General features: G+C 36.4%; 1 protein-coding gene across 1 annotated transcript; it reads right to left on the bottom strand.

Annotated features, from left to right (window-relative positions):
- Positions 1-3,138: 3,138 nt before the first annotated feature.
- afg1lb (AFG1 like ATPase b) lies at positions 3,139-25,606 on the bottom strand. The gene is made up of 13 exons (XM_059512596.1): positions 24,934-25,606; positions 23,685-23,992; positions 22,449-22,500; positions 22,196-22,297; positions 21,587-21,714; positions 18,637-18,736; positions 15,133-15,191; positions 8,431-8,513; positions 7,166-7,236; positions 6,872-6,972; positions 4,117-4,257; positions 3,805-3,918; positions 3,139-3,581 (listed from the first exon to the last, which is right to left on the bottom strand). The coding sequence occupies exons 1-13, from the start codon at positions 25,040-25,042 to the stop codon at positions 3,453-3,455; spliced, it is 1,497 nt and encodes a 498-aa protein (XP_059368579.1). The 5' UTR covers positions 25,043-25,606; the 3' UTR covers positions 3,139-3,452.
- Between the last annotated feature and the right edge of the window lie 44 nt (positions 25,607-25,650).

The raw sequence follows: 25,650 nt of genomic DNA, 5'->3' as shown, positions 1-25,650 counted from the left end.
CTGTTAAATAGCCTAACATCTTAAAGGAATCAAAATGTTGTCATTTTCTCCACTTTTCCAATGCAGTATTGTCTTCTTTTTGAATGGTGGTTTGAAATTAGGTTGGAAATGCATGTTACAGATCTTATTTTTATTTATTTATTTAACCTAATAAGTCATAAGTTGACCTTCCCGGGAAACAGCACACTTCTCTCGAGTAAATTAGGCGGGTTTTCTCCAATAATTTAAGTATGCTTAAACTTGCCTGTAAAAACCCATTAATCCTTCCCTATTATTTGAGTGCAGTGGCGACTTCTCAAAATCAAATCAACAAGCAACAGACCTTTTACACCACAATAAAGAAGATAAATTTAGTTGTTATGGTGGTTTTAAATGCCGAAGTTCTAGAAAAGAGACAACTAATAGAACTACAAAAGTGGCCCATATATGACTGGTAACCAAATGTTTTTTTTTTGTTGTTGTTGTTTTTTTTTTGGTGAAGAACAGAAAAATTGCAAAATTGAAGTAAAATAATTTTCACATTATAGTACAGAATTAGTAGAGTTTATCATCCATGTGATCAAACATCCAAATTCAACACTTAAAGGGGTCATATGATGCTGCTAAAAATAACGTTATTTTGCGTAGTTGGTGTAATGAAATGTGTTTAAGGTTAAAAACATTATTTTCCACATACGGTACATTATTATCTCTCCTCTATGCCCCGCCTTCTAAAATGTGTTGATTTTTACAAGGCTCATTGGTCTGAAAAACGAGGAGTGCTGTGATTGGTCAGCTATCCAGTGCGTTGTGATTGGCCGAATACCTCAAGCGTTTGTAGGAAATGTTACGCCTGTTAAAATATTGTGAAACAGCGTCACACACTGCGGTCTAGAGTGAGTGGAGGCTGGAGGCCTAGATTGAGCCATGGTCTAGAGTGAGCGGAGGCTGGCTTGAGAACAGCGCGGTTTGCGGCAACCACATGTGATGACCCCGGCTGGACTCCGCTTCGTCCACGGTGAAAGCCGATTCATTGATCCACAGTGCAAAGTTGATGTTTTTCCTCAGCAATCAGCACGGACCAGCTTCAAGCAGGACAAAGTGGATATCATCCTCTTTTGGAAGGCCAAACAAAGTAGTTTCACCTTCACAACCAAACACACAGCGTCTATACGACATGGTGGCGGCAGCAACAATAATATTCCAACGAGAGGGCAGCGTTATGTAAATCTTCACTCATAGTGACATAGAGATGTGGGGGCATGTTTGAATGAGCCGTTTTAGGGGGGTGTGGTTGACTGTTAACTTATAAAAATAATCTCTTTGGATTTGAGACTTTAGTCTTTGCAACTTCACCGATCTTCTTTACGCACCAAGAGCTTGAAACACTCCAAAGAGAAAGGAAAAATTGAAATCTCATCATATGACCCCTTTAACTGAATATAACCACACATTATGTTTCAGTACTATGACTAAAGCAGAGCTCAGTTTCAAAACTGTATTTTTACAGAACAGACTGCAATGAGAGACTGCATTTATTTATCTATTGTCTTTCTTGGATCTTGGCATTTAAAATTACTTTGCGGTTTCAGTGGATGTAAAATTGCCCATTACACCCAAAGAAAGAAAATGATTGTAAATTACATTTTGATTTCAATGGAACCATTTATTTTAATAAATAATAATGAAAATATTGGTATTTAAAAGAAAAAAATTATATTAAAAGAAAAATTGCTCTTGTTTTACTTGCTCTAGGGCCACTAACAAATGTTGAGGCATGTCCTGTATTTGCCTTTCGCTGGCCCTTTAATCCCAGCGTGAAGTCATTCTTCACGACACGCCCCCTGCTGCCAGCCTCGTTTTATCCAAACACATGACGTAATTCATAATCAAGAAATGTACTCTGTCGTAGCGCTTCTCGAGTACGGCGACGTCTTCTCAAAACACGAGCACGCCTTTGTTCCTGCAGAGATGCGTATTTTCTCGGGCGCGGCGAAAACGACGATCTTTGTAAAGGAATGCGCTCTTCTTCCACATGTACGTATCGACACATCGCATTACTCGAGATACAAGATGACATTTATGCAGGTTCACAGTCGGAAATACCTATATATATATTACATAATTTCACGATTTGTGGTGCTATTCTTTGTTACTATTACATGGCCAAATGTCACTGAAGACTGTTTTCTTATTCAGTCACTAAAGATAACGGTTTGGTCCTCTATTCACTCCTTATCTTTTTAAAATCAGCCCTCCCCCTTCCGTCTTCCTTTCTTTTGTTCCTAACCCGGCATGGATGGAAAAGTTTGCAGGTGACCTCTACAATAACCATGTAGACACTAGCTCTTGTCAATGCCTAAAACTCAGTACCTGAGACACTACGTTTGCAATAATGTCACTGTTGATTAAATATATTGTCATGTTGAAGCTGACAGTAGAAATGATGTGTCGGGTCAAGGTCTCTTGTTGGACGTGTATTTATGATTTTCTTTAGCCTCTGGTAATAGATCTATTGTTTGTAGGGTTCATATTTGTTTGTAGGTGAGGGTGTCTAAGTCTAGTTCTCTCTGGGAGGAACAGATAGGGGCGTCTAGTATGCTTTGCTTGTGTCATGTAAAAACAATAACACAGAGCACGTGGGTGTGAATAAGCAGCAAAACTATCTTCTACTGCCACCTTCAGACAAAAATGAGACATTACAGAAACTAGACCCCTTTAAATGTTATGATTTTAAAGAAACTTGTTTAATAAACTGTTCTTGGAGGTTATGCTAATCATGGTTGATCGAAACAAAATAAAGTGTAATGAAATAAAGTAAAATAATGTCAAGTTAAATAAAATAATAAAGTCACATAAAATAAAATAAAAATGGTTTGTGGATATTCATTAACATTACCACAACCTGTTTAATGGTTTATCATAAACATTTTAGTAATTTAGGAATGGAAGCCCATTTCCACCACATAAAAAAATAAAAAATAAATAAATAAACGCTTTGGTAAATCATGATAATTTATGATTTTAACTTATCTCATAAGTATTACTTTTTATGTAAATTATTATGTTGGTTTTTATAGCAATTATTACTACTTAAATATATAAATATGCTTTGATATTTAAGGAAGCATAACTGCATAAATTCACATTAGACATAAATATAAATATATTTCCTCTCCCACAGTAAGAGTGTATTTCAAAGTACCTAATGTACGAAATACAACAGAATACACGATCCACTAGAGGGTGCTAGAAATCATCTTATTTTGCAACGTATGCATTGTCCTCCTGAAGTCCATGATATTTTGTTTTACATATTAATGGTGATAATTCTACTTGCTTTTAAAGTAATACGATGAGGCTTAGATGTTTTTGCTAATGGAAATGTACAATCCCAAATGTTTTTGGAGGTGATAAAGACTCTCCTGTCGACTCTATTAAGAAGCATTTGGTTGCTGCAAGGGAGTTTCGGTTCATGTTTGACTCCGGTCCCCTCTTAGCCAGTACTGTTCTGTCTGCATCTCTGTGAGGCGGGATATTGTCCTCTGGAAGGCAAAGACCTCTTCATCTGCTGTGAACAATGTCAGCCGATCACTGGCCTCCTGAGCAAAATAAATGAAGTTCTGATGAACGATTACAAAGATGTCTTTCTACAGGAATTAGCAAAAACACAGGCTCATTAAAATAAACCAAAGAGATTTTATCTATACATGACTAAGTATACTTACATGCATGCAACGTTAATGTGTGCTCTCAGTGTTTATGTATAGTATCATAATTTTAATGTAATGCAAATGGGTGGCACTTTTAGGGTGTTGTCATTACATCGTTCAGGCCGAGTTCATCTATCATTAGGCGATCTCTTGCTTCCCCTCCAGTCATCGGTCCCTGATCAAGGAGGCGGTGTAATGGTGCATCAGCCAATATCGCCACTCTAACCTGAGAGTTTAAACACATAATTGACCCATATCAATAGGTTGGTGGTGCTAACAGAGAATGACAAAGTTATTATAAAACATATGTATTTAGGGATTGCATGTGAATAACAAGTGTTTGTGATTCTGCAGATAGACATGTTTAAGGCCTGCGTGAGCTTGAAGGATGTCAAAGTTAGTATGTGTTTTGAAGAGTCATTACCTTTTGGTCATAAAAGGTGTCAATGAGTGTGGTGAAGCGTCTAGCCTGGTCCTTCATTCCTACTCGAAAGTGAGGAACATTCCGTATGATGACCGTGTCAAACTGGCGTGCGATTTCTAAATAATCCCCTGCTCCCAATGGCTGCAAACAACAGATAACCACATCAACACACTTGAAAAATTAGGTAACATTAATGATTAAACAGAGATGTTTAATCACATATTTAGTGAACTCTTCTGCTTAAAGGAACAGTTCATCAAAAAACTAAAATGATCTTTATTTACTCATTCTCATGAACTTTTGCTTAATTTTTGATTTCTATTCATTGTAATTAAATGTAAAAAAAAAAAAAAGGGACCACATTTACATTATTCAAAACAGAAGAATCATACAGATATGGAACGACATGAGGGTGAGTAAATTATGATTTGTAAAAAGAAATGAATGCATGAAGGATGCATCAAATTTATCAGAAGTGACATTAAAGAGTATTACATTTTTGCAAATAAACTTTTTTTTTTTAATTCAAATAAATTATGTTCTTATTACTAATCATTAGAAGATCCTTGGAAAAAATCCATGGAATCATGTATCATGGTTTTTACAAAAATATTAAGCAGCACAGCTGTTTTCAGCACGGACATGAAAAAATGACTGGATTCATGGCTGCTGAAAATTCAGCTTTGCATCACAGGAATACATTTAATTTTAAATATATATAAAATAGAAGTTATTTAAAATTTTCAATCGTTTTTCAAGATTTTTACTGTACTTTTGATCAAATAAATACAGCCTTGATGAGCATATGTGACGTCTTTCAAATACATTAAAAACATCTTACCAACCCCAAACTTTTGAACAGTGTATGTTATGTTCGGAAATATAATATAAAACACACATTCATCTGCTTGATCTCCAGGGGTCTTTCCACCATGACAGTGATTGAGAGGGAAACTGATGTCTCTGAAGCCTTGGCACATACCTTTTTACCCATCCATCTCTCATCTCATGTGCTTATTCCCTCTTGAATTTTTGTCTCTAATCTTCTATTTCATCCTATATTCTGTATCTTCTCTAGGCAGCATTAATCTCTGTGGTAACTAAGTGGAAAGGCACATTAATACATGCTGACATAGTCCCAACTGCATTAGCCTGACCATGAAGACGAAGAAGTTGAGGACTCTTCAGACAAATCCACACATGTACATGCACAGCCACAAACGCACACACATTCGCTCCCACTCTCAGTACACTGAAGTGAACAGCACTCTCAAAAGCACTGAAGGACACAGAGACAGTGCCTCGGCTCCATTAGAGAGCAGCATACCCATTCTTTCTTTCCTTCACACAAAAAAAATAAAAAAAATGGAGCATCATACTGGTAAACCAAGTCCAAGGCTACATACATAAACAAGCACACACAAATACATACAAGCTGGCTTAGACTAGCCATATACAGGGCTGCAGTGATGAATTAAAGGTGTAGAGAGATGGATGTATGGATGAAGGCATGGGCAATTACAGTACATAGTATCAGTGGTAGTGGTAGATGAACATGGAAAATAAAGTGGAAAATGCAGAGTGATACATAAGAGAGAATAAATCCGCAATCCTTAGCAGTAAGCAAAGTTTAAACTGGGATTTTGGTGGATTTTTTAAATCTGGTGATGATTCTGGAGAAAAGACATGATTTCCTTTCCATCCCAGGAATAATTGCCTGTGTTGAAATGAGTTTGTGTTTGAGTAAGTTATTTTTTATAGAAATTCATTATTTTATTCAGCAGCGATGCATTTAATTGATCAATAGCAGCAATAAGTACATTTAGATTGTTGCAAAAATCTATTTAAAATGCTCTACTTACAATTTCTTTTAAATGTTTTATTTATCAAAGAATAAAATATTACAGACAACATTGTTAATACTCAGAATGTTTCTTGAGCACCAAATCAGCATATTACAATGGTTTCTGAAGGATCATGTGACACTATAGACTGGAGTACTGTCTGCCGAAATCATTTCCAGCTTTGCAATCACAGGAATAAATGTCATAAAATATTTTAAAGTAGAAAAAAAAAAAGTTTATAATATTATATATATATATATATATATATATATATATATATATATATATATATATATATATTTTAATGAAATATCTTTACTGCATTTCTGATTAAATAAATGCCGCCTTGGTGAGCATAAGAGACTTGTCAAAACTGTCTAATAATCTTATTGCAACTTATATTAAACTTAAAATAAAAAAAATAGTAAAAAATATAATTATAAAAAAAACACAGATAAATATACAAATATCACTTAAACAGATAATTAGCATTGTCCCCCCCATACTATGGAAGTCAATGGGGACCAGCAACTTAACTATCTAGGTTAACTATCTACTTATAGTATTTCCAAGTCCAGTGGCATAAAAATTTGACCTGAGGGGTCCTGGTTTCAGAACCTGCCAAAGTATTAAAAACAGGGTCTTTATTGTGACTTTATTGGAACTGAGAGTGCCCCACATTGGAAGATGGAAGTATAATGCAATGAGCTTACTCTATTTATTCTTTTATTAGTTTATTAAGAGTGATTGCACTGACTAATATACTAATATAAGCTCCCAAGTATTTTAGCATTCCCTTCTTGAAGTTGCCAGAATGCTGTTCCTATCCAGTTTAACCACTTCTCTCCTACAGTATATCCACACATCTAAACATCCAAACCAGAATTTTATGTCATTTTCTACACACTCACTCGCTCACACAGCTCTGGGAAGGTGCAGTCTGCAATGGTTCCACAGGTTCTGCTCAGGGTTACTTCTCTTCCTTGCACATTCAGCACTCTTGGTCTGGTTACTATCAATGGTTAGAGGCAGACATACAGTTACTGACTGCAATAGAAAGATCGAACACTTTAGCACTGAAACTATAAAGGTCTACAGATAAAAACAGCCAACACTACTAGATTAAACCTCACACACTAAGTCAAGAAACATCCTCTCTTAACCTTAAAACCCCCATCTGTGCAAAGGCAAATTAACTCGCTTACCATCATTTTGTCTGTACGCCAGTCCCTCAAACAGTGTATTGACAGCATTCTCTGCATCAGGCTCACTTGATCTATGGAAAGCGAGTGAAAGAGAAAGATAATTGAATATTAAATTAACCAGGTTTGAAGTGGTCACATCAAACAGTGCGTGCTGAAGGCTTGTGTTTGAATTTTCACAGTGCCTCAATAGAACAGGATGCTGGATTCAAAACGCAAACATTGAGAGAGTGTGAATAATAGGGAGCAGCAATCAGGTGTCAACAAACTCATGCATATTAACATCCTCTAAAAGAGCAGCTGTTGAGATAAAGGGTTTATAATAAGTCAGAAAAAGACGCTGAGTGTATATTTATATTAATGTGCACTCATGATACGTAATTCTTTCCCTTGACATTTATTATCAGTTCTGTTTTCTCAGTTGGTAGTTGAGACCAGAGGCAATTGAAACATTTACATTTTCCCCCCTTTAAAACTCATATTTATTACAACTGCCCTCTTTTTATATGAGAAACATTTATGTATGGTAAAATAACATTAGGTAATTATTCATTAGTTCATGAAGTAATTCATTAGGTAAAGTATGCATAAAATATAATATTATGTATAATCGTAATAAATACACTACCATTCAAAAGTTTAGGGTTGGTAAGAATTATAGATATATTTTTGAATCATACTTATGCTCACTAAGCCTGCATATATTTGATAAAAAAAGAAATACAGTAAAAAGAGTATTTCTACTCTACTCTTCTAAGAGACTCTACTCTGCTCATTAAGTGCTCAGGACATTTTTTTTTTTTTATCAATGTTAAGAACAGTTTTGCTGCTTACATTTTTGTGGAAACCTTGTTTTTTTTTTTTTGATGAATAGTAAGGTTCAGAACATAATTTCTTTGAAATAGAAATCTTTATATAAATGTATTTACTGTCACTTTTGATTGACTCTTTATTCAATGTGCCCTTGAAAGTTTCAATTTCTTCAAACACTTTTGAAAGGTAGCGTATATGTATAATTTGTCAGGAACGATACAAGTTATTTTTTATTATTATCGTATTAAAAGCAGTTCTGCTGCTTAAAGCCATAAAGGTCTAAGTACTGGACACCGAACAAATAAACAAATGAAGAAATAGGAAAATAAGAAATACCTCTAAAAATAAAAATTACAAGTGCCCCAAATGACCTTATAGCGTTTAAATTATTAAAAATAAGCTGTTAATTGAATGTTGCTTCATCACTCTTTCACAAAGAGAGAGAGCTGTCTTACATGTAGTATAGTTTTCCTGCTGCTTCCATTTCCCTTGTCCGGTAATCTATTCCAGTGTCAAGACTGACGGTATGACAGTGCTTCTGTACAGCAGAGGAGAAATGTGGTAAAAGAGAATAGTTACAAATAAGAAGAGAGAAGAGTTTCAAGAGCAAGTTTAAATGACAGTAATTCTGCTTTGCTAAATTGCCACTAAATGTATTTTGTATTGCAATACACAACTCTCCCCTAGGGGGTGACAATGCCACATGTACTGTGGGAAAATAAAACATTTAAATTCCTATAACAAAATAATTCTGTGATCCATAAGCCATATAACTAAGAAATACCATTAAGTTACCATTAAGTTTGACCTATTCTAATGATTTTTATTTACTGTTAGCATCCAGGTTTTCATAGTATTATCTATCTATCGATCGATCGATCTATAAGACAGTTAAAGATTGAGGGATAAACTTGATCAGTTTTCAAAATGCTATAGAGAGTTTATAATGGGATCTTTGCATTTGTTATTGTGTGACATGAAATTACTCTACTGCTAAAATAGCATCTGTGAAACAAAATGATATGTAGTTAAGGGTCAAATAAAATATGCGTACTAACGGTCAACACTGTTAAACATGTTAGTCGCTCACTTTTATGGAGGGACTTTGTGGAACCAGGACATATGAAACATCTATGACGAGAAAAAAACAACTAAAAAAAGGAACAAAATGCTGGAGAAACTATGACAAAAATGACTGATGAAAAAGAAGGGTGATTATTTTTAACAGGATGTGGATAATATGTGGTATTTAGGCGAGAGGCCTTTGCCTGAATCAGTCCTCAATGACAGCTCCAGCGAATTATGAAATCAGTGAATTTTCCGCCACCCTCCTCCTTGAACTAAAGATAATTAGCAATCACCACACAGAGCGAGAGAGGAGCGATCTATTCCTCTTCTTCCTGTATCTCTCGCCTCTTCCCCCCATTCTCCAGCGCTGTCAACTTTTCTCTCTCGAGCACAGAGTTCCACGTCCGAGCCAATTGGCTGAATCAGCGGTAATGACAGGCTGACAAACCACGAGCAGAAGAACACAAAAGGAAAAGTGTCACTTCATCAACCCCGCTCGACCTTGTCACCAGGCCGCCATGTAAACAGCCGCGCATGGCCACGACAACCAGCAGCCATCAGAACGGGTAATTCCTCTGCACACCTTATTCTGTCTATTTTTTTTTTTTTTTTTTTTTAACTTTCCTATTCCGCCTGTATATCTTAACGGTTGATGGGCCATCTCGCAGGAGAGTAATCGTGAGGAGGGAGAGGGAGAGGGAGAGGGGGAAAGAAATACAATCAGTAATGATTCCAGTGCATGGTTCTTTATAATCAGTTGAAGACACGTCCTCTTGTGGATCATTGCATGATTATGGCCTTTGATGGGTTCATTAAGGACTCATAACTCCTCGAAGATCTTCATCGTCGGCCCTTCTCAACTCAGAATGCACTTTGCCACGCAAATCTGATGTGTGTCCTCAGCCTTCAACAAGACCCGCCAGACACCTCAAAATGTGCAGGATCTTCTAACTGACTGACCTTTTAATAAATAACTAAAACCTGTTTCTATGGAATTAAAATGGTAACTAGAATGATATCATTTTAAATTTAGCACTAGCACTTGCTGTAAGTAAGATTAATGGCTGTTGTTTAGTGGACAATTTCAGCCATGTTGACAACTTTTATTATTTTTTATGATTTAGCCACTGAATTAGACCACCCCAATGTTAATAAAAGCTGTAAAATGATTATACATCCCTCAGCAAAAAAAAAAAAAGCAGATGAGCAGCACACTATTTATTTATTTATTTGTCTGTCTGTTTAGAGAGACAGGTATAAGTTCTAAAGACACCATTTTTAATGATGTGTCAGGTCACATGGACATATACTGTATGCATTGGAAAAAAAAGCAAAATAAATAAAATAAAAATATACAAATAAAATTAGAAGAATAATTTTACATCTGCATTACCTTACAGACATTATAAAAAAATTAAATACATACAAAATAATAAAAACTTATTTATTTTTCCTTCTTTATCATCATCATCAATAATAATAATAATTTTAGTTTTTATTTATTATGTTAATTAAAAAATAAAATATTTTTTCTTAATAATAATATTTTTTTTGTAATGTCCGCCGCATGTCATTACTAGATATAAAAAAAACAAAAACTAATAAATGAAAATAAAATGTATTATTTTGTTATCAATTTTAAAGTGAAAGTTTATTTTAAAGAGTTCTTATCAGTGCATGTGCTGGATGCCCAGAACTTCCCTGCACAACCATTTAGAATAAAAAAATGAAGTCTGTCTCTCTTTCCGTCCGTCTTGCTCGCTATCTCTCTTTCTATCTCTTTTCCTCACTCCTCAAAAAAAGTTGCCTTTGAGTTTTTCAAAGCAAGGGTTGCCATTGAGCTCCAACAAAAGCCAAGGATAGCTGGCGATTGGACCCCGATGAGGTCCACTACCTCATTACTGACAGCCGAAAACATTTGATGCTTTTTTCCCTCCTGTTTGGGAGGAAGAGGGGTGGATTGACAGAGCCTGGCTTAAGGAGTGCGCGGTGGGAGAACTGAAAAAGAGAGGTGGCAGAGGGGGACAGGGGGGAAAGGTTGTAGTCCATTCATCTTTGTGTGTCTTACAGCCTCTGTGGGTAAGAGAAAAGAAAAGGGGGGTGGAAGCAGGGGCGGGGTAAAAAGAGAACGAGAGACAGCTTAAAACACTGCCTTTATGCTTTTGAGTCCAGGACGACTCCTCTTACATCAAAGTGTTTTTACCACTGCGCTGTATGATTTTGTCTCTCTCTCTCTATTGGTGTGTGTGTGTGTGTGTGTGTGTGTGTGTGTGTGTGTGTGTGTGTGTGTGTGTCTTGAGTGAATGTATTGAGAGATTAGGTGACTAGTGAGTGTGTGTGTGTGTGTGTGTGTGTGAGAGAGAAAAAGAGAGAGAGAGAGAGAGAGAGAGAGAAAAAGAGAGAGAGCTATGGGGGTGGTTAACGACGTGAACACACTAATTACGCCTAATGATCTATTCCCTTTACATATAACCGGCTTTGTTAGTTACTCAGAACACTCTCAAAACATACTCAAAATGTTCTCACAACCTCTCCTTGCCCTGTCCAGGACTCTTAAAGAAACATCACACTTGGAACATCTGTCTCGCATTGAAAGCACAGACCCCCCAGACCTCCGCAGAGGCCACAGGCCATGGCCCTCATCCTCTCCATCACAATCACTCGCTCCTCAGTCTTTGCTAATCTGTGCCTGCTAAAAACACGACTGACCAATTTTGGTGGTGACTTGGCAAAACAACATCTTTTGAGTGACTTAACGAATGTCAAGGCACCTCAAATGTTGGTTTTGCGGCTTATTCACACCAAAATCCAGAAGTTCTGACAGAGGAAAAACATGACTAACATGATCTCTGCACAAATATAAAAACAAGAGTGCAGAAGTTATTTTATACAACAGTTTAGTAAATAAGAAGTTAATATTGTGTGGTTTTGCTTAATTTTGCCAACTAAAATATTACCAATAAAGCCACCACAATACTGTTGTGCGTCTCTGAGCAACATTGTTTACTTTCTGAATGAATCCTCGTTTTGAACTAATCATATGAACCAATGATTCAAAGGCCCATTCATTGGCCCTGTCCCAAATGGCACTCATGCAGTTATGGTTTTGAGGACTCACAATGAGCACTATATATATATATATATATATATATATATATATATATATATATAAGTCCAAAATATTGTAGTTATGGTTAATGTTTTGCTTAATTTAATAAACACTACCATTCAGGTTTATTATTTTCAGATAACTTAGCAGTATAGTTTGGACTTGGTGTAAACAAGATTTTAGACAACAGATCGAAAAAAAACAGTAAGAAAAGCCAAAGTGACATTACTGACATACACATCTCTGTCCTTCTCTCTACGAATGGTTTATGTTGTCTCTCATAGCACTGTCTTTATTAACTACTAATTATTCAGACCAAGAAGGAGTCAGTCTGTCTAGTCAACTATTCTTCAACTACTTTAAGGTTTCTGTTAAAGTTTAAATATTTTCATGATAAAATGGATCTGAAGGAAAGCAAAGATTAAAAAAAAAATATTAGAAATAGGAGGATTACAAAAGGTCAGTGGAACAATAGCAGCCATCCAACATAAATTGCCTCTTTTCATTTTTTGCTCCATCTTCAAGTCATTCAATCATCATACACTCATCCTTACCCACCAGAGACCTTCACCATGAAAAACACACACACATAAGACCAAGACAACATAACCAAAGGAACACAGGGGAAAGCAGAGAAAAGAAATAAGCCAAAATAAGGTCATCACACCTTTATGATAATGTGTATTTTGGAGCAAAAGATTCATGAGTAAAAGAAAAGAAAACACTAGGAAAAAAAAAAAAAGATACTATGGAAGAGATAAGTTACTTAAAACTTGAAAATTAATAAGGGGTTCTGACCTTACTTATGTATAATTAGAGCTGCCAAATCTAAATTAATAAATCAGATTGATCACAAAATGTCAACATTCATTCAAAAGACATTAAATTAGACAAAAGCACTGAATAGACAATTGGCTTTAGAAAAAATATACTGTTTACATAAATATACATTTTTGTTTAAATTATCAAGTTATTTGTTTAGGAATACAGTAAAACAGTATTAATATTATTAGAAGGTAAAATAACAGTTTTTTTTAATTCAATATATTTTTAATATATTTAGTTTATGCAATGCCAATAAATTTCATCATATTATTAATGCTGAAAACATTTGTGCTGCTATTTGTTTTTTGTGGAAACCATGAAACCATTTTTTTCGGGATTCTTTGATGAATAGAAAATAGATTTCATTTATATGAAATAGAAACATTTTGTAACACTATTATAACCTTTGATCAGTTCAATGAATCGTTGCTGAATAGATTTCTTAAAAAAACAACAACAACAACGTAGTGTATAATTAAAAATAATTTGAATAGAAATATATTTCAATATTATATTTTTAAATCATTTTTACATGATTGTTCAGCCCTAACAGCCCTATTAATAATAGTTATAATCTGAATAGTATTTTGTAGGAAAATAATTATTACCACTCTGAAGAGAGATTAAGATATATAGGAGAACAGTCAAGAGCCAGTGAGTGCATTTCAGTGAGTCTGTCACACATTATTAGGGATGACCAGGCATGAGAGGAGGCCCACCCTAGTTATCCTGAACTGGGATCCTGGGTTGCCTCCAAACCAGATGGCCTAACAAAGAAGCTCAAACGTTAGAGGTGCAACACAGGGCGAGATGTATTCAGCACTCTTACCAGGCAAGATTAACACAGGCCAGAATAGAGGGTGACTTTAAGGACCCCAGGGATTTGACAGAGACGGTCTGAACCAGAGTGACTGTGCTGGGCCACTGACCATAAAAGACCCAGGGGTCAAACTGAGAAAAATCACAACCTGAATGAAGCCTATAGCAGCTTTTATTTTCAGCATATTCTACAGAGGGGGGTCCTTAACTATGAGGAATACTAGGATATAATGAGGATTAGAAAGACATTGTATTGCCAGTCATCAAAGCATCCTCCTATTATGTCGCTCTTCAAGATCACAGAGCAAAAAGAAACAAGTAAAGGATGACTGGTTTGTATTGCCATTAGCTCTCCCCATATAATTGTGACCCAAAGTAGTAAATTTGCTGAAAATGTACTCAAACATCAGGCCATACAAGATTTGAAAGAGTTTGTTTCTTAATTTGAACAGATTTGGAGAAATTTAGCATTACATGACTTGCTAACCAATGGATCCTCTGCAGTGAATGGGTGCTGTCAGAATGAGATTCCAAACAACTGATAAAAACATCACAATAATCCACAAGTAAATTTAGATTCGTTTAGGCATTCTAATGGCACCAATTCACTGCAGAGAATCCATTGGTGAGCAAATTATTTAATGCTAAATTTCTCCATATCTTTTTTTAAGAAGATAATTCATCAACATCTAGGATGATCCGAGAGTGGGTACATTTTCAGCAAATTTTCTTTTTTAGGGTGAACTTTTTCTTGAACAGCATGCTCAATATTTAATTACGGAACAAGCCAATCGACGATAAAAACGCATTGAGCTCAGTGTGTTGATACCAATCAAATGTGCAAGAATGTGGCCTGCTGTAAAATGCCTGAAAATGATGGTCTGATTATTTATGATGGAAAGCTGTCGCAGGATGATGGTAATTAACCAGACAGCACACAGGATAATGCCAATACCTGCTTAAAATAATACAATTAACTTGCAAAGCAGATCAGAGCATTGCTGGCGTCCATGGCCGGGCGCACTTTGAAATGCAAGCAGCTTCATGCAATGCAGTCTCATTCCAGCCAACCCACGCCAATCATTAAACGGCCTCCATGTCTGTCACACTCTCTCTCTCTTTCTGTCTGTCGCTCTCATCTCCAGGTATGATCAAAGCTGCCTTTTTTCTGTTTTGTGCGTTTTTGCAAACACATATGGGGTTGTGTATTTTTTACCTGTGAATAAAATACATCAAAAACCAGACAGAGCAGAGGAGGAAACATGAAGAGAGAGGGAGAGATGGAGATAGAATGAAAGGATAAATAAATTAACTGAGAGAATGACTTTGTCTTTACCTTGAGTACGCCAATGAAAGGCACAAAAGCAGTCCTCTGAAGCCCGTTTTTGTACAGTTCTGAGAGGGAGAGAGAGCACGAGAGGCAGAGATGCTGGTTAGATTCACTCTTTAGCCTCCTCATAATGTCATTTTCCATCTATGATTGGCAAATAAAGTGTCTATTGATGAAGCGAGGGACGGGAGGGGAGGAGGGACAAAAGGGACGAGGAGAGGCAGAAATTGATTTCTGTGGGCAGCGCAGGAGAAAGGCAGTACATGAAATTCATTACATTCCCAAACAATGAGCTCAAGAGAAGAAGTCTCTCTCTTTCTACACAGACAATAAACCTGCATCACGGTGAATGGAGACTTCAATTAGCCACACGGGCATGATAAACCACACACACACAGATGTAAAGAGACCATGAGTATATGCTTCTGTCTGTGCTGTAAAACTTGTTTAAAGCTGCCGTGAGCAAGAAAATATAAAGGAAACAGAATTGTCACAACAGAGGCATGTTGAGCTATAAACAGTCCAGTGAGACATGTTCGGCCAGTTCTCACCCAAGGAATGAAAGCATGCTATAGGGATCTTACTACGAAAGAATAGATAAAGCCTTTCCATAGGAATCTAGTGGCCACTTACTAGAATCATACCGAGAGATATTTTAAGGGATCCTATATACTCTTTTTCCTTAACATCCACTTATAATATTTGTACCAAAACAGTAAGTCAAAGTATAAGTGGTTTGTTTTTCATGGCCATTTTTGGTCACTATTTTTATTTATTTTTGGCCACTGTACATTCAGACTTAAATATACTGTACATGGCCCCTTTACTTTGTAATACAAAGTGTAAATGTGGGCAGTCACTTAAGTACACTTATTAGACATCAGAAAGTAGCAGAAGTTCAAAACAAAATTATCTTGCAGCTTATTTTTTTATAAAAGGTTTCTGTGAATATCACATTTTTTACAATTGTTATTCTTAAGGTTTGTCCAGAAAATTATGAACAACTGGAAAAATCGTGGAGTTACAATATTGCCCCTGAAATCAAAATGTTTAAGCACCACTACTTTAAGATGAATCTGCAATATGTCATTTTTTTCAGACATTTTAAATACCATTTAAACATCATTAAAATGTCTCGAATTAAACTTTTCATAGGTTATATCTTTGATGATCCTCAATTATCTGCTGTAGGTCAAAAAAAAAACAATACAGATACAGATGCTTCTGAATAAATTCTACACTTTTTTAGCAGTTTAATCATAGTATCCTGGTGCATAACTGAAGTGTCATTTAAAAATTAAGTTAGTGAAATGCACCCTCTTTTACCTTTGTCCATCAATTTCCCTTGCTTTACCTGAAGAAATGGTTTTGGGCGACGCCAAATATCCAAGTTCAAACACGCAAGCCTCTTTAGTGGCTCTTCAGTTCAGCATCTTTATATCAATAAACGAGCAATCTCTTTCGATGCCATCTCTCTCCCTCCCATCTTTCATGTCTACCCGTCTATCCATTAGTCACCTAATTAAAATGGAATAAGATGGCTATTAAGTTTTAGCGTAGGCTTTGTTCTCTGTGGCTGGTTAATGTTAGGAGAGGGTTTCTTTATGTAACTGCCGCTCACCGTTTTGTACTCGGCACACAAGGCCACTTCATACAACGAGACATTAGCAGCGCTCCAAGACAGAGACAGAGAAGAGAAAGCCAGAAGGAGTGTCTTATCTCTACCCTTATCACTCTCCCTCTCCAGTTTAATGTAACATCACAGCAATTGCAAAAAACGGCGTCTGTTGAATCAACAATGAGGCAGAGGAAGAAAAGAGTGGGAACGGTGGAGAGAGATAAAAGACTAACTGCTCATGTTCAAGCGGGTATCAAATAAAGTTGCCTCGTTTTATGCTGAACGGCGTATAGGCGAGAAATCTTTGATGGCGGCGAGGTTGAAGTTTCCACATGATTCAAAGGGATAGTTCATCCAAACACGTCACCCACATCATTTTAAACCTGTATGATTGTCTTACTTCTATGGAACACAAAATGAGATATTTAAAAGAATGTTCAAGCTGATTTGTTCCTTTAACATCTTTGGTCACCATTCACTTTCATTGCATGGAAAACGACAGCTTAGACATTCTTCAAGATAACTGCCTTTGTGTTCCACAGAACCAAAAAAAAGTCATACAGTTAAGTAAATATCGATAATTTTCATTTTGAGGTGAATTATTCCTCAAACTACACCAATACGTACATAGGAAATGGTTTACTGAAGAACTAAGGGTTTAAAGTTCAGCTGGATGCAGTCGTCATTGGATTTCAGGGCTAAATAACACTCCTCAGATTAGTTTCATGTAATCCACCACCACAGAGCAGCAGCCAATGGCAGGGGTTTGAGTGTACGCAAGAAAGGAAGAGAGCAATAAAAAGCAGAAAAGGAGTGAGAGACTTTACGCGGATTATCAATAGACCTCAAACATAATGGCATCAAAATACAGCGATTAACCAAAGAGTGACTTAAAGGGGAGGTGAACATTAGAAAAGAGTGAAAAAGATGAAATAAGATCCTGACACATGAGATGGTGCAGAACTGGATTAGAACACGAGACGGACGTGTCGTCTAGGAACATGTTTTACTTTCAGGCCACAGAAAAAGAACGAGGAGAATGAGAAAGGTATGGTGGTCTATTGTTGGGAAGTTGGTAACGAACAATACAAGGTGAAAATGTACAAGAGTCATGTGTGCTGTGCGCTGTGTACTGTAGGTGACAGGTCAGGATCAGAAAACACACACTTAACCCTGGAAATTGATGGAGGGAATTAAAGGAATACATTGCTTTTATTGTCAGATTTGTTTTTGCAAAAAATATTATGAATTATAAAAAGCTAATATATTTACACCACAGTTTAAAACTAAAAAAAAAAAAAGTTTTTGAAAGAAGTCTCTTTCAAAGGATGCATTTATACAAAATACAATAGAACAGTAATATTATGAAATATTATTACAGTATACTGTAAAAGAACGGATTGTATATTTTTTTATGTAATTTGTTCCTGTGATGGCAAAACTGAATTTTCAGCCATTTCTCCAGTCTTTACTGTAATAAAATTCTTCAGAAATCTTCAGGATTATTTTTTTGTAACGATATAAAAGTATTCACTATCACTCTTGATCAATTTAATGCATCCTTGTTGATTAAAAGTATTCATTTCTTTAAGAAAACAAACAAAAAAGTAGCGCATATTTAATTATTTTCTCCCAAATGTTACAGCTAAACAAGTACACCTAAGAAACACTTTGATTTTAGATTTTTATAATCAATTAAAAGTTCAATAATTCATTTACATTTTAATCTTAAAAAGTGAAAATATGAAGATTTTGTAGTAATGACATTTACTAGTTTATGTTTATTTCCAGGGTTAAATAATAAGATAGAAAAAAAGAAAAGTTTTTCTGCATGGACCTGGACATTTGAACACCAGTTTCTGTTAATCAACATAACCCAGACATCTCCCTACCTTCAGGTGGTCGATTTGAGGTCGCCACAACCACGACCCCACACTTGAACAAGTCCTCAAATAACTGCTTCAGGATCACAGCATCAGCTATATCCACCACCTGAAAAAAATAATAATAATAATAAAAAAAAAAAGACATTTTTATTCATTGTACTCATATTCTGCAAAAGCTATTTACTTTTTCCTGCACATGTAAAAAACAGCATGCCATCGCAAGTTCATAGGAACAGCTCAAATTCAACTGAATTTTTGGCGAACTGAAATAAAACAAGTAAATGTGTATTAATGGGATAAATATGTTGGTTTTAAATTTAATTTTGCCTATAAAGCAACGTATAGCTTCTGTTGTTTCTGTTCTGTCCTCTAGTCACACTATGGACACTATGGGAGCGAGCACAGATGTATAAGCTGGAGATGAGCGAGGCACAACTCTCTCCACTTTGGCCTTCCTCTGCCTTGAGCTTATTACCACAATTGTGTGCATGCATGTGCACTTGTGCATGCGTGTACATGCGAATGAATGTGCAAAAACCAGGTGTCGTTGCATTTTAAAGCTGAAGCCTCGGCCAAGGTCCTTTGACATCACCCTCCCCAACACGCTCGCAACACAGACACAGGACAGACACAAAGCCACTCCACCTGACTGTGAAATGGCCACACACAGCCAAAGCTTTCTGCTAGAGACAAGGACAAGTGGCCAAAGCGCTGAAAAAGGTAAATAATTGAATAAATAAATAAATAGCGTTTTAAGATAAAATCAGTGGCACAATGACAGCCAGATGGCCACACAGAGACAAATACGTACACACACACAGATGTGCTCCCCATTGTGCTCTTAAGGGCCTGGCATGGCTGTCCCTGAATCTCAGAAGCGAGAGGATGAGTGGTTCTTTCATTATTATCATTTTCATCATCATCATTCATTATTATCATTTAAACGTTGCCTTTTTCACAGCAGCGAGCTGTTGCCTCACACACATCTGCAGGAACACTGGGGCTGCTGACCCTCCCCTGACAAAAGGAGCCCTTTAGTCAATAATACACAATGAGATCGACCATGGTCCGCTCTCATCTTCTCCCATGATTCTGCTACTTTTTTGAAATGCATTTAGTCAAAACGCATATAGAGTTTCTGCTTGCGTCGCATTAATACTTGATTAGCATTTGCATATCTGGCAGCGAGGAGCCAAATTTGGGATCGGGGATGTTTTTGTCATGTAGAAGATCTACTCATTCACAGAGCTCTACTATTCTTAGAAGGACACACTTATTACTGCCATACCCCCAGCATATGTTGTTTTCTTATATTGAAGTGTTTCCCTTTTTTGCATATTAAACCTTCGGCCCCATCAAACCCAATTAGCATCTTCTATAACGGCCTTACGTGAGGCAAGGTGGAGGGTGTGCGTGCGTGTTGTCGGAAGGGTGGTCGGTTAGAAAGACGAGGTGCTATTGCATAAAATGGATCACATTTCCTTTAACCGTCCTCTTCTATTCTTCATTTCAAAGGAGTCATTTAATTATGACCTTTTCATCCGTCCTGTATTTGTTTTTTTGTTTGTCGCACAGGCACTGCGACACTCATGCGTGAGTGTGTATACACACACAAAAACACACACACACACACACTTACAGTCTCTGGGTATTGATTGCCAGGTTGAGTGCAAGAAAGCCTTCTGTGTGGTGTTGTTGTGGACGACAGCGAAAACAACAGCACGGATATTCAAATGAGCATCCAATTACGCCAGCAAAGAGTCACTTTTGTGTGGCGCACACGGGTGCCAAATTGCACTCTTTTGATCTTAAACCTTTACTTACACAACTCTGTCGATGAGTAATTTCACCCGGCGACTGACAGGGGCCTGAGACAATGCCTCAAGCGGTTTCTACTCGCTCTTCCTCTTTCTATATCTCTCTTGGTCCTTCTCTCAATACCTTGCATTCATTAAGGGAGTGGAGAGGGACAAAAGGGGAAGGCTACAAATTACTGATAATGATGCCGGACTAATGAAGAGAATGGAGAAATTTCATTAGCATTTAAGAGGCATGGATGCATGCGACCCGCCATAGTCGCTCTCCATTACCCCTCACTCAAGGAAGCAAGAGGGGACGACTGAAACTCAATGCCTCATTTGCATGCTTAAGTGGCGGTGGCTCCTGATTGGTAAGGGGCTGTCAGCTCCTCATTTATGCATCATAAACAAAATCTGTGTGCTTTCCATACAGCCACGAGCAACGATTGGTGAGGTGAGCTTTCAGGCAATAATGAGAACCCATACTAAATAAATATATGAAAGCGATCAGGCCTGAGGTAAACATTTCAATTTAAAAACCATTAATAAAAAGAGCAGTGCTTCATCCTAAAGCAATGAGAGAATTAACTCTTAATTATCAGAAATGAAGTCTACACAGGTTATTTGAGTACTGCTTGTAATATTATAAAGATAACAGGACATTTTTAGAAATTCATTAAACACCATACTGATACTGAACCAGAGAACAAAAAAGTAGAAAATGATTAATAGATATTATTCCTTAAGGAAAATATTGATTGAGAAATGGGCTGATTGATTGGTTTAAATCTGCAAACATGTATATGACATTTCATATTTTTATTTTATACTTTTTGGGTTTGAAAAGAATACCATTTTCTATTTAATTCTAGCTTTTCTCTAATCTCGATTATATGTGGCCTTTCAGATCTGTGTGAAGTTATCTGACTCCACTAGATGGCTCCAAAATGAACAAGGCTTACACTGTAGTCAGATGAACTACATCAATATAAACATATCTTCAGCACATGCTGATTCTTACTATATTTCTGCAGCTTACATTATTCCCTTCACTCAAGCACTAACACACTGAAAATATGCATTAAATTGCAGATTAGAAATTTTTCAACTATTTTACAAACTCTTCACCCTCCCAATTTCCCTACTCCTGCCCTCACCTGAAACTCATCAAAGCACAGGAGACATGTTTCCTCTGCGATCTCCATGGCAACCGGAAAGATGGGGTCATACATTGTCATTTTACCGATCCGTCGCTTTGGCAGGCTCTGTTTCAGTTTGTGGATCCCTGAATGCAATGCACAAATTAAAGTCAATAGAAATAAATGCAAATTTCTCAGAACCTAGACAACATCAAATGTTGAACTCAGGAGGAATCTATTCTACTTTATGCTGTTATTTTCCTTAATTGCTATTCATGCATGATAAAAGTCATGTTTGTTTGCTACTTGTCCAAATACAAAATAGTACTACTTTAAATGTATTAACATGGAATGAGGTAAATATACACTACTGTCATTCAAGAAGTTTTGGATCAGTTTTTATTAATAATACTTTTATTTAGCAAAGACACATTAAGTTGTTCACATGTTAAAGACATTTGTGTATATTAATATTTATCTAAATTTAACATTGCGGTCACAGGAATACATTACATTTAAGCATATACAATTGTAATAATATTTTAAAATATTACTCCTATTACATAAGGCCATTTATGTATCCACGATTACTCGAGAGCAGGGTACCTTGGTTTAGTTAGAACTTACTTCTATGTACATCTAACATGAATGCATTGAAATGAACCCTCCTTTTTCTTCTGTTTTCCACAAATGAGTAAAAAAGATCCATCAGCATTGTTTTTCCAGTGCCTATTGATTTTGAAACAAAACACAGAATAAGCATTAATTGGCCTCTCCAATGTGAAGTCCAATCCAATCCCTCAAAACTCAATATATGCATGTTTAAAATGATTAATCATTTTGCTGCCATAGCTAAAAACAAATATTAACTTAAGCTTACCAACATCACCATGGATATAGTAGCCATGAGGAGGATGTGGCTTTGGGGACTCCTGTAAAATAAATTCTAATATTACCATCTTCTTTAATGCTGTAAAAAGCTGGTTTGCTTCAGCACATTTAGTCTACAAAGCTTATATCATTAAGACATCTTATGGTCTGATATGTCACCAATTGTAACAAAAAAAGAAATATCCAGGAAACTCTTGGCATGCGATTAAGTGCCCTTGACTCAAAGTTTCCAAACAATGTCCACAATGCATTCAACGTTCAGAGTAAAGGTGTTTGATGAGCCAGTCCAGAACTGTCTGTGGCTGCAGACAATTGATCATTCAGGAAAAGACAGAGAGCCGACATCCTCATGCCCGTATTCTGCCCGTATTTTTTTTTCAGTGGGGTGAATGCTGTTTGAGCAGTGAGGCGCAGCGTTCTTGGATGACAGCGTGTGACTTCTCACTGACTTCCAGAACTCTCTGTAGCTCGTTATTGTGGCTGGTGGCAGTGGTCCAGTCACGGTAGAGTGGACAAACACAGTGAAGAGACTAAGAAAGAGCGGACACAGGCCCTGTCAGGGACGGGTCCACAAGGTGGAGTCATGCTCTACACTTTCACAGGACGCAGCCAAGGGGAAAAAGCTCACATGCCAACACTCTTAGGCTCTGTTTTCCACTGCCTTTCACAGACGAACTGTTGTTTGCTCTGGTAATGCTTTAGATAAACAATAACTTTGGGATTTTAATTTATTTTTCTGGAAATGTTTTATTTTGGTTATTATAATAAGTTTTTCACTTTTAAATGAAAAGAATGCATTTATTAATTTACTCACCCTACGCACAAAGTGTTTCACCCTTTTTGCCCTAAATAATCAACACAAGAGCACATCACTGTACATGTTTCTGTTTATTTCCCCATATTAAAAGTGGAGCTGGGAATCTCTTTCCCGGACAATGGCGACCCCTTCATTACTGAGGCGAGGGATAGGTGGGGTGTCCTGACTCAGTAGGGGGCCGTGCTGTGATCCAGCAAGAGCTTGGTCTGGCCTTTCCTCCCACTCTCCACCCCCACAAATACAAACAGGTTGAAGCTGCTTTGACCTACAAACAACAGTCCCACAGCAAATTAGGCAATGGCACAGTGTAAGTACTGGGGTCTGACTGAAGGTTGTCCCGCTAAGCTTTTTCTTCACTGTAAACATACACAGATTGCACTGCTCAGTTTGGCACTTATAAACCCATACCTCTTGTGTGTTGTCAACATCTCCGTCTTCTTTTTCATTTGACTTCTTTTCTGCAGGACTGCAAAGGTTTACTTTACTTGTATTATTCTTCAGTTCTGGGGTGGGTTGACTATGTAAACAGTCTTTAGGTTGAGGGAGAAGGATGGGGATGTTGGTGTAGTCTGTCATCACTCTGTTCAACTGTTCTAACTGAAGAAGTGCAGCTCTTTGTTTATCATCTTCTCGCAGTGAACCGGAGCAGACAAGTCTGTCATAGTGGCTGATGAGTCCACCATGAGCAGCCCAAGGTGCTGACACAGATGCATGTCCTGCTAAAAATGGTGAATACCATTAAGAAACAAGAATGTGTTGTTAAACACATATTTGGGATCTATAAATATTTTTTACAGTGCTTATATCATATAATACTTGATAATAATAATTCCTTAATATTTTACTATAAGACCCAATAATTGAGGAATGAAAAATAATAGATTCACTAAACATCTATTACATGTGACATAACTTTTTTACATTATGAATAAATATATATGTAAGAGATTAATTTTAACATGAGTAAATAATGACAATTTATATTTTGGGGTCAACTGTATGTTTTATGCAAATGACAATAAATAAATATGACAATACATAAACAATAAGACACGTGTTCCTATAAAATACTTATAAAGCACAATAAAAAGTTAATCTTTTTGACAGGCTGGTTGCTTATATAAACATAATATATATATATATATATATATATATATATATATATATATATATATATATATATATATATATATATATATATATATATATATATACACACACACACACACATATATACACACACACACACACAAACACACACACAGGTTTTCCACATATTTTACAGTTAAGACAATTTTGTCTGTTTATTAGGACAAACTCCATCCAATAAAGGTTTGGGCATATTTGTTTTTCTCTCATTAAAGCAAAGGTATGCGTTAAATAAATGCACATAAGTTGGAGACAGACTTTTGATGACAGAAATGAAATATCTAGCTGGAAGAGAAAATCTATACAAAGTCATAAATTCTTCATACTCCAGTATAGTAAATTAGCTACCATCATTTTGCTAACAATAAAGAAATATGAATGTGTGTGTGTGTGTGTGTGTGAGAGAGAGAGAGATAAAGATGGATATAACGAACTATGACGTAATAGATTTCCCACAGTTAGCACCTGTTATCAGCACTGACCATGACAGGAGAATATTCATGCTCACCTCTGACGGCCTTGAACAGTTCACACCAAACTCCTCTCGACAAACTCGTCTCTTTGAATGTAAGTCTTAAAAGACATCTCGTTGTCCACCGCAACCTGTATGCCGCCATGTTGATTCAAACCCTAATAACTTTATTGAAGTCTGAACACGGACACCTTACATCCCTTTATGGAGAACAGACACTGCTCTGCATGTTGCTCTTCCACGTTTATATATGTCACAAAAACGTTACAAAATATAAGAAAATAGTTTTTCAATTATATTTTATATCGTTTTTAAATATCAAAATCTTATCTTATTCGTGAATAAATGCGAGACATTGCTCTGCAGGCGGTTCTAAACAATAATTGAGAAACTCATTTTTTTAACAATACAGATTTACAAAAAGTGCTCTGTTCTTGTTTTGAAACGTATCTAATTACAAATTACATTACAGAATGCAGTAGGAGGAATGCAAGAATGGAACTTGAATAAATGACAAAAGTTACTCTACAAAAGGTTCGGAATTTATAACCTATAAAAGTTGAACATTACAGATGTCCACCAAAAACAGCACTTGCTTCGCTAACATTTATCCAGCAGCTCAGAATAGTGGCACGTGACTGCATAAACGCTAGTAATACAGTTATAAATAGTCATTTATAACCTATAACATTTTTGACTTCACTGAAAGGCACTCTCTCCTCGCTATGACCGCTTTTATCCAATCAAAGACCA

Source organism: Carassius carassius, chromosome 27 (assembly GCF_963082965.1).
Source record: "Carassius carassius chromosome 27, fCarCar2.1, whole genome shotgun sequence".
In the NCBI taxonomy this organism is placed as follows: domain Eukaryota; kingdom Metazoa; phylum Chordata; class Actinopteri; order Cypriniformes; family Cyprinidae; genus Carassius; species Carassius carassius.
This window is presented reverse-complemented; position numbering and strand designations above follow the sequence as displayed.